At 39.5% G+C, this 10990-nt stretch overlaps 1 protein-coding gene and 1 pseudogene across 1 annotated transcript; both read left to right on the top strand.

Moving 5' to 3' along the window:
- The first annotated feature begins 1340 nt into the window (after window positions 1-1340).
- LOC136549936 (putative BPI/LBP family protein At1g04970) lies at window positions 1341-6825 on the top strand. Its single transcript, XM_066541369.1, has 6 exons — window positions 1341-1916; window positions 3219-3358; window positions 3665-4016; window positions 4227-4475; window positions 5794-5919; window positions 6336-6825. The coding sequence occupies exons 1-6, from the start codon at window positions 1515-1517 to the stop codon at window positions 6621-6623; spliced, it is 1557 nt and encodes a 518-aa protein (XP_066397466.1). The 5' UTR covers window positions 1341-1514; the 3' UTR covers window positions 6624-6825.
- A 1552-nt stretch (window positions 6826-8377) lies between these two features.
- LOC136549938 (tRNase Z TRZ1-like) lies at window positions 8378-10539 on the top strand (annotated as a pseudogene).
- The last annotated feature ends 451 nt before the right edge of the window (window positions 10540-10990 follow it).

The raw sequence follows: 10990 nt of genomic DNA, 5'->3' as shown, positions 1-10990 counted from the left end.
GAAATTTTAGGAGGACCTGTAGAAACCAAACACCTTACACACATGTTGAGCATAAGAAACCTACGGAAAAAGAAAAACATGCAGCTTCAGTCATACAGTTATGAGCTCTGTCAACTTAACACTAAAGAAACTCTAGGGGGTATTTGGTTTCTTCTCCTGAATTTTAGTCGTTGTCCCATCAGATGTTTGGACACATATATGGAGCATTAAATATAGACTAATTATGAAACTAATTGCACAGCTTGCAACTAATTTGCGAGACGAATCTTTTAAGTCTAATTAGTCCATGATTTGACAATATAGTGTTAGGCCTCGTTCGGATGGTGCTAAAAAAGCACTGTTCACATATGGTTTCTACTGTTCATGGATGGTTCTCTTTCCCAAATTCCTCCGGTTTCATTCAGATTCCTCCAAGCGAACAGGGCCTTAAAGTAAACATGTGCTAATGACGGATTAATTAGGCTTAATAAATTCGTCTCGTGGAGTGCTGACGGATTCTGTAATTTATTTTTTTATTAGTATCCGAACACCCCGTATAATACCCTCACGTGACACCTCCTAAATTTTTAGTCACCGGATCCAAACACCCTATAAATCACTTATTCTTGGAACGTCCCTTTGCAAGGTCCTGCTGGAACATCTTAGAGTTGGACTACCCAATGAACTCATCCTTTCCTGAAGTCATAATTGCAAGGACATGATGAACTAAAAAATTTTCTTAAATGCCACCATCCTTCTGTGCTGGACAATTTCGGAGGCTAGAAATGACTTGATATTTAATGGAGTCAGCCCAAATATTCAGGCCTACAATAACACCGTCAACAAAGAAATGGCTTTGACTAGTCTTAGAGTAAAGGAAAGATCATGTCAACCCTTTTCCTTATGGATTCAAAATTGGCTTCAGTTCATACTTTACAAAGTATTTTTTTGTTTCTTTTTTTATCTTGAACTTTCTTGTAAACTCTAATGTTTGTTAATAAAATCGTCGCACGTAGGGGCTTGGCCCCTTAGAATCTTAAAAAAATATAAGTTTATGGATAAAATTGAGTCCATAATACAAAGTTTGAGGGCTTAACTATCACTCTGACAGTCCTAGAATAAATTTTATCCTAGAAATAAAGTTTTAGAACTAAAATGACTATTTTAAAATTCAGAGATGAAATAGAATCACATGCAATAATTGAAGGACCAAAGTGAGTATTTCGCCCGATTCACAACTCACAAACGGGGCGCATGCACCAGTTATGAAATGGGACCACGTGTCGGTGAGTAGGTGACTAGCATTTAGGACTCGAAAGACATGCCGCTGCGGACTGCGGCCTAGCCAGCGGCCACGTCAGCAATGTCGAAACCAAACCCGCTCCACGTCTCTCACCAAATCAGGGGAAGCCGCCGCGAGCTCGACACCTCCATACCGCCGCAGCGCTTGTCTTCGTCCCCCTTACGCCACCCCCACTTCAGCCACCATCTCCCCAAACCTAGGGTCTAAGGTAGTGGCTAACCTCCTCACCGCCATGGGGATCCCTCTCCTCCTCCCCCTTCTCGTCACCCTCCAGCTGTTCACCGCCTCCTCCCCCGCGGTCGCGTCGTCATCACACATCTCCGTCGTCATCTCGCAGTCGGGCCTCGACTTCGCCAAGGACCTGCTCTTGTCCCGTGCCGTCGCGACCCTCACGCCCCTGAACGTGCCGGACATCGAGAGGACCATGAGCATCCCCCTCGTGGGCACCGTCCGCATGGCCGCATCCGGGATTGTGCTCAACGGCCTCGCCGTCACCAACTCCACTGTCGCTGTGGGGGACACGGGTGTTGTCGTGGCCGCCTCGTTGGCCAGCGCGAACCTCACCATGGAGTGGAACTACTCGTACAGCGCCTGGATTGTGACCATATCCGACAGCGGGAATGCTTCGATCCAGGTATAAATGGGACTCCTGTTTGGCTGATATTCTCTCAGTTATGTTCCCCAGGACATGGCTTGCTGATTGGTAGCTGTTAATTGAATCATATGATACTGGCCATTTTTTTAATATACTGAGTAGGAGATATACGCATCGTTTTGTTATTAAGTAGAGACTGATCGTGCAACACTTGAATTTTGGAATATCTATTTTCTGTCAGAAGTAGAATCAATCATCTGAGAAGTGAGTACTAATTGGCACTTATTACTATGTTTAAAATGGATTCATATAAACCCTCTAGAATCCATGATGCTGCCAAATTGAGTGGTGCTGAAGGTACTTTCAAGCTTCAGCTCTCCAGATGGTAGACGAGTACCTTATAAGTAATAAAGACAAAACAGAGTGGTTACCTATGTGCCTTCTTTAGTGTCTATTACTCCCTCCATGTGCACATCTCGCTCTCCGGGGAGTCAAACCCTTTTAAATTTGACCAAGCACATAGAGAATAATATCAATGTTTGTATCTCTAAATAAATTTATTATGAAAGTATGTTCTAATGTCAATCTAATGATACTTGTTGCACATCATAAATATGATTACTTTTTTATATATACTTAGCCAAATTAAAAAATGTTTGACTCCTCGAGAAGCGAGATGTGCACTTATTTTGGGATGAAGGGAGTATGTTTCTACGAAATATGAGATAGTATAAAAAACACTCAACACGCATCCAGAAGATGTTGCACTTAAGGTGGAGTGAAAGCCCTGACCTGAGAGCCCACTACTACCCACCATGCCACAGCCATGGGGAAAAGACAGCAATGGCCTTTTTTGTGAGAACCAGGGCCTCCACTTGGAGGTCTACCATCTTGCTATGAGCACATTCTCATGAAATGAGACATTGCAAATTATAGTTAGCAGCATAATGTTATACTTAGCTTCAGTTCAAGGTGACAGTCTGTAATCTGTCCTGTAAGATAAAATTTGACAAACATTTCAGCCCAGTGATAGTTTTATGAGTATATAAAAACTGAATTATAGAAGGCACCTAGATAGTGAAAGTTTTTCAGTAACAAGCTGGTTGTTCAGCAATGCAAAAGATGTCACTTACGTGTACTTTTCGAAACCGTAATGTTGAACCAAGTACAAGCAGCTAAGTTAACTGGATTCAGAGTTTATGTCGTTACTATTCTTAGCACCTTGCCTAGCTGTTCTTATACATCCTGTAACTTCAACTGTATTCTACATACTAGACACTTTTCACCTGTATGTATATGATATGAAGGTACAAGGTGTATTCATAGATACTTTTTGCTAAGGTTGAAGGAATGGAGGTTGGTGTTTCCATGGTCATGAAGAATCAGAATGGATCTATCAAGCTGTCTGTTACAGAATGTAGCTGTTATATGGAGGACTTAGACATAACACTAAATGGAGGAGCATCTTGGTTCTATCAAGTGTATGTGGTTCTCGATTTGTTGTATATGCACGATGTTGTTAATTCCTTTGAGGGCGCACTCAGTAAATCAGATTTTTCCTTTGTCAGCAAGAAGTGGAAATCATGCACATATCTTTGCATCTCAACCTCATTTTACTTTCATTTGTTGTTACAGTAAATAGAAAATTCTGGTAGAATCCTCTTTAGTACTTCCATTTGTTCCTGAAATGAACCAACCTGATTTATTTTTATATGAGCTTTAGTGCGCATCTTACTTGAATCTGATGAGGACATGTGTGAGATGTTGCTTCTGCTTACTGTTTGTAGGTTTATAGATAGTTTCAGTAATCATATCAGATCAGCGGTGGAAAATGCAATTAAGAACAAAGTAATGGAAGGTGCACTGAAGCTTGACTCTTTCCTGGGAAACCTTCCAAAGAAAATTGATCTTGATAGCGTTGCTGCAATGAATGTGACTTTTGTTAATGATCCATTATTCAAGAGCTCCTCTGTTGAGTTTGATATAGATGGCTTATTTATTCCATCGGATGAAACTGCTCTCAGAGACATGCTTCTTGGAGATACCCAATTTGCATTACCTCTTGGGAGCTCCTCGAGAATGCTTTGGATTTCATTGGATGAAGATGTTTTCAACTCTGTTTCAGCTCTCTACTTCAAGGTATGTTCCAATTCATTTGATATAATTCATAAATGAACCTGTCATTTTTCTTGATAGGTACAAGTAAAGTAAACGCTCCTTTTCTTTTGTCACAAGCACAATATTTTCTTAACTGTCAATGTGGAGCTGTGGACTTCGACCGTTACCCTTTTTCCTTTTTTGAACTGTAATTGTTATATTCTGATTGATACTACACTTTTGATCATTCAGGCTGGTTTGCTGCAACGGATGGTGGACAAGGTTACTGAACAGTTTCTTTTGAACACTGCTAGCTGGAGATTTTTGGTTCCTCGATTGTATCGAGAGTATCCTGACGATGATATGCTACTGAATATCTCTGCAGTTTCGCCTCCCTCTGTGAGGATTAATGTGGGTAGAATTGATGCCACAGTTGACTTAGATGTCACAGTTAATGTCTTGGATTTTGGTGAGATAGTTCCAGTTGCATGCATATCAGTGGTGAGACTCTATCCATCTTTGCTTTAACAACTTAGTTAAGGCACTCAAGCAACAAAATAATCCATTTGGAGTGGCATTATGTTGCAGCTTCTGGAGTCAGCAATCTGACAGTAATATTGTTTTGTGCTAGGCTCAAGCATCTCAGGCTTTTCACTCAATGAGAATTTTCAATGAAACTAAATTTTTATACATGTTTATGTTTTCCCAATTAAACTGTTATGTGTGATTATGCTCGACATATTGTTGATTAATTTTATAAGGAGGTCTTATTATATTCTACTTTTGGAAAAAGTCTACATAACCCCCTGAATTATTCAAGGTAGACTACTTCACCCCCAAACTATAAAACTGGATTTTCTATCCCCTGAACTTTCCAAAACCGATCAAATGACACCCCCCCCTCCCCCCAAGCGGTGTTGGACGGTGGTTTTGCTACCGTGGCGGTGGTTTTGTCTTTTTCTTTTTTATTTATTTCCGCTAAATCTTTGAAAAATCATAGTAAATCGCAGAAAAATCATAAAATGAAAAATCCAATTTTGTTGGACTCCACATGAGTAGATCTACACAGGGAACATATAATATGATATTCTTTAGTACAAAGTTTTTGTTGTAGCTTTAGATCTATGTTTTTTGTAATTAATTGGAATAATTCATAGTTGTAGCTTCTATGGTCCAATTGTGGTGAAATTTTTATGGTAGGCTAATTATTGTATGCTTGAACTGTAAAAATTTCATACTCATTGGATCATGTATAACTTAGTTATAGATTAATGTATAACTAAGTTATACATGATCCAATGAGTATGAAATTTTTACTACAGTTCAAGCATACAATAATTAGCCCACCATAAAAATTTCACCACAATTGGACCATAGAAGCTACAGCTATGAATTATTCCAATTAGTTACAAAAAAAACATAGATCTAAAGCTACAACAAAAACTTTGTACTAAAGCATACCATATTATATGTTCATTGTGTAGATCTAATAATGTAGAGTCCAACAAAATTAGATTTTCCATTTTATGATTTTTTTGTGTTTTATTATGATTTTTCAAAGATTCAGTGGAAACAAATAAAAAAGAAAAAGACAAAACCACCGTCCAAAACCGTTTGGGGGTTATTTAACCGGTTTTAGAAAGTTCAGGGGTAGAAAATCCGGTTTTATAGTTTTGGGGTGAAGTAATCCACCCTGAATAGATAGGGGGTTATGTAGACTTTTTTCTTCTACTTTTTGTATCTTCTTGAAAATGCATGCACTGTCCAGTTTTCCAACATGTACTGTTGTAGTTACTGAAAATGGCCTTTGCTTCTGTAGTCGGTTGCTGTTTCTGGAGCTGCAGCAGTATCAGAGAATAATCTTGTTGGGAGAGTGGAATTGGATTATTTCTCATTTACCTTGAAGTGGAGCAAAGTTGGAAAACTCCACACCAGTCTAGTGCAGGTGGTTCTGCTTGACTATATTTTTTAATTTTTGTCTTTTTCCTATTTTGTATCCTAGGGGCAGGGCCTTAAATTGCATGCAGCACACCCCTTAAGCACAATTCAGCTTTGAGATCACTTACTCGGGCAAGTGGGTAGGTATATGAAATTGCAGATACAATTATTTTTGGCAGTCCAATCGATATTGGAGATCACTAACTAATTGAAACACCATAACTTTTTGTAATCCAATAAATACTGTTATAGAGGCTTAGGATGCCATCATAGGCTGCAATCTTTCTAAGTAATGCTACGCACTGTAGTTTTGGCAGCATGGAGCATTGCCGTTGCACTTAAATTTCCGGATTGCTTTGATATCTTGTATTAAACTTCATATGTTGCCTGTCTAATAGTATATGAATGTTGTTATGCTTGCAGACTGTGCTGAGGATTTTGCTGAAAAATTTGTTTGTACCTTATGTGAACTCATATCTCGAGCAAGGCTTCCAGTTGCCCATCATCAAGGGGTTCTCCGTCATAGATGCATATGTCCTCACTTCTTACTCAAGAATGATTGTTAGCTGCAATGTTGCCTTCACTGAGCCAGAGGTTCTGTCTCCTGTCCAAGAGTCTAAGACCAACGAAGATTTGTCACATGAAGTTAGTTTGCTGGTTGGATCTGCCAAAACTTGGCAGCCACTGATAAGTAGTGTAAAATTCCTGTAAATAGTAACGCTATTCGTCGTAGTGTATTGTTTTTAAAAATGTGTAAATAACTGTGCACTGTATATATGTATGGATATATGATGTATTAAATCAACAGATAGGAGCCATTCAGTAGCCTCTAAGTGGAATTGTTGGGTACTATTATTTCCTGTATCCCAAATTATAAGCTGTTCTAGTTTTTTAAGTACATAAATTTTTACCATGTATCTACATATATCTTTCAGCTTTTCCAGAGATCACTTTTTTTCTTTATTTTCTTGTTTTCAGCCTCATGATCAGACTTATTTTGCTTCACTTCTCTATGAATATTAGAAGGATACTCCGCGCGTTGTTGCTGAACTTTCTTAGAAATAAAATTGTTGCATGTATAAATTAAATCTATATATTTTTATAGGATGGCAAAACAAATAACAATATATGAATGCCCTCTATAATTCTTATATATTGAAATTATATTGTGCTTAGTGGAAATGGTGTGAACAATGAAAGAATCTAATAAAAAACTAACAGAATTAGATCAAATTATAAAACGATGGGATGGCAAAACAAATAGCAATATATGAATGCCCTGTACATTTCTTATATATTAAAAGTAAACTGCTCTTAGTGGAAATGGTGTGAACAACTTGCATTAAGAGATTGAAAATTAGTGGATGATATGGCTATTAGTGGAGGTGATGTGGATAGGTAGCGGCAAATGATGTGGATATCTTACATGTTGAGATAAACTTGTAATGGGGTTTAGCTTTATAAGAGATATAGATAAGACAAGCAGAATTCTTGCCATCACCTTTAGAAAGAATAAAGTTTGAACGTAAAAGGTGATGTACATAGCTGTAATGCACGTACTATCCTTCCAAGATAAATAGCAATCAAGAAGGCTGTATATAATAATTTAGATTTGTAATTTTAATTGGATTTCATTTCTAGCATCTCCATTTTATATTGCATATCATTTTATCTTTATCCTAATAAACTTGTCTAATTTGACCAAATTTATAAAAAAAAAAATACTACAAACATCTGCAACATCAAACAAGATTTATCAGATAATGTATCTATTTGATATTACAGAGGGTAATGTATTTTTCTATAGGATTGAATAAAATTAAACAAATTTTGATTTATTATAAAACTAAAATAGTTTACAATTTAAAACGAAGAGGTATCATATGATCAGTCATGTATATATAGCATCAGGCAGCTTAGAGCATCTCAAGAGCCTTTTCTAAATCTCACTTTCTAAATCATCATTTGGAGAGCCATTTACTTTTTATATCTTTTCACTCTCCAACAGTTTTTCTATATCTCATGCACACTGAGTCATTCTCGTATTCTATTTTTGCTAGCGAAAAATCCCGAATAGAAGATGAATATTTTAGAGAAGCTGTTGGAAGGTAGTTTTTCACCAAAATCCCTCTTCGTAGCATTTAGGAAAGATATGGAGAGTCTCTTAAGTTGCCTTTCCGTGTTTTTATTTTTAAAAACAAGCTCTAGTTTTATCTGTACTTGATTGTCACTTTGTTGCTTGATTGTTGGCATTTTTCTCCACTAATAATTCACCGGAGCCTGTTCGGGAGACCGTATCGTATCGTGGATTATTTACTGCTGGCTGATTTGGTGTGAGAGAAAAACACTATTTTCAGCTGAAAATTTACGATCGTTTACGAGCAAGCGAACAGGCTTGCCTCTGCGCTCAGCTGCAGCGAGGCTAGCAGATATTGCAACAATAGAGGGGCTGCGATGCGAATACATCTCGTTATCCTCCAGAACGAGCTCTGGAGCTCACCAAAAGTCCAAAACCCAGAACCCCCGCGGCGCCGCCGCTCGCCGTCGGCGACTCGCCACCGTTCATCCCGCCTCCCCAATTCGCAGCCCCGGAAATGGCGACCGCCTCTCTCTTCTCCCTCCCGTCGCTCCGTGTCCTCTCCCGCACCTCCGCCCGGGGCTCCCGGTTCCGGATCTTCGCCGCTAGGAAGCCAGTGGAGTCCTCCTCCTCCACCGCCACCAGCGGCAGCCGCAGAGGCGGAGGCAAGGGGGGCGGGCTTCTGTCGGTGCTGGACCGCACGCTGGCAGACGAGGAGGAGTACCGTCGCGCGCGCGCCCAGGTGCAGCGCAAGGGCGTGGAGGTGGAAGGGTACGCCATCGAGGGGATCTCGGTGGGCGGGCACGAGACCTGCGTCACCGTGCCGTCGCTGAACGTCGCGTTCGACATCGGCCGCGGGCCGCAGTTCGCCGTCAGCCAGGACTATCTCTTCATTACCCACGCCCACCTCGACCACATCGTGAGCGCCACGGGCCCTGTTTTCATATTTGCAGGCTCTAATTCTGCTCTTACTTGGTTTGCCTATTTGTACACCTCTAACTAAGATTTACATGTGCCATTGCTAAGTCCAGCTCTTACAAACTATCAATGGCCCACTGATGCTTACCACATCAATTTCTGCTATGGTGATCATGCAGGGTGGTCTTCCAATGTACATAGCAACCCGTGGCCTCTACAACTTGAAGCCTCCTACTGTATTTGTACCACCCTGCATCAGGGATGATGTTGAGGATCTGCTTCAAGTCCATCGTAGGATGAGTCAAATTGAGCTGAAAGTTGAATTAGTTGCACTTGATTTGGGTATGGATATTGCTTCACTGCTGCCTTGAATGTTTTCTGCTTGCTTGTTCCTTATAATGCAACTTCTTTCAGGAGAGACATATGAAATACGTAATGATCTTGTTGCCAGGCCATTTCAGACATACCACGCTATACCCAGCCAGGTTCTGCTCCTTAGAGCTAGCAGACATGTATTTTTGTTATTGGTCACAATTTAATGCTTATTGACATTATCCATCTTGTGAATGGTGTAAAGGGTTATGTCATCTACTCTATCCGAAGAAAGTTGAAAAAAACAGTATGCTCATTTGAAGGGTAGTCAAATAATGAAACTGAAGCAATCAGGAACCGAGGTAAGCTGTGCCGTACTTTTGAACTGGCCCCTATTTCTCAGGAATATCTCCCACATGGTATTCACCACACATTTTAATATTAGATTACGGATACCATACTGTACCCAGAAGTTGCCTTCACAGGAGATACAAAGTCTGATTTTATTCTTGACCCAAGAAATGCAGATGCCCTGAGAGCAAAGGTTCTCATAACTGAGGTATTGTCTTTACACATCCAGTATCTGTTCTTACATACTGTAAATGAAACAATAATTTCACTAGCTTATTCATCAGATGTACTTCAAATATGAAACATGAAGAGCAATTTGAAGTTCTTCGCCTCTTTTATTATTTAGTACCAACATAATTTTACACTCTGCAGGCAACGTTCCTAGATGACCATGTTGATGTTGAGCATGCTAGGGAACATGGCCACATGCATCTTTCTGAGGTGACAATTTCCGTGCCGATACTCCCTACACCTGCTGATGAGCCTTTTGGAACTCCTGATGAATATAAGAAATGATTACTGCTCCAGTTGCTAACCTACACCCACTATGTCGTGTATAGATAATGGAGCATTCCCAGTGGTTCAGGAACGAAACAATCGTACTCACTCATTTCTCAAATCGATATAGTCTTGAGGTATGTAGCCAACCCATGAAATCATTGTCAATGGCCACTAATCTGACCCAAATCATTGTCAATGGCTACTAATCTGACCCAAATCATTGTCAATGGCACCACAAATCTGACCCAAATGATGATTTTGTAGGATATTCGTCAGGCTGTTTCCAGGCTACAACCTAAGCTAAATTCAAAGGTTGTTGCTCTAACAGAAGGCTTCAAATCTGAATATAGATAAATGTATATAAGTAGAACAGCTGGTGTTTCTCTTTCTGGCCCTGATTTACTGAATGTATGTTAACATTAGGAACTGATTATTTTGTTAAAGAAAAAGGATGCCTACTTATAGATATGTCTGTTGTGTGCTCGACTGTCATTCCATTATTATTTATTTATTTATTTTCTATCAGAAGTTCAGAACTTTGTACAGCTAATTGAACATTTTGACAAGAAAGGTACTTGCACAAGTTGGAGATCTGTAAAACATAGAACCTTTTCTCAGACATTCTCCAGTTTCCAGAACAAGGTGGAAGAACTGTGTATTACAATACTTCGGGGAACTGGACAGCGGAATACATAAAAGTGCATATACTCATGCTCATGCAGTCCTGCATGGATTGGAATATGATTGACAAGTCCTAAAGTGGCATATGGTATATCCCCTGATAAAGCAACCATCTACGCAGTGACTAGTTTTTTTTTTTCTGTGTTACACATTTCTTCTAGTCATCTTGATGTTGCACAGTGGAGCAACGTTAATAGTATCTAGTTATTGCATAATGAGGTTTCTTTGGATCAATTTC

Source organism: Miscanthus floridulus, chromosome 4 (genome assembly GCF_019320115.1).
Source record: "Miscanthus floridulus cultivar M001 chromosome 4, ASM1932011v1, whole genome shotgun sequence".
In the NCBI taxonomy this organism is placed as follows: domain Eukaryota; kingdom Viridiplantae; phylum Streptophyta; class Magnoliopsida; order Poales; family Poaceae; genus Miscanthus; species Miscanthus floridulus.
The sequence above is the reverse complement of the archived record's forward strand: the minus strand, read 5'-3'. Positions and strand labels throughout refer to the sequence as shown.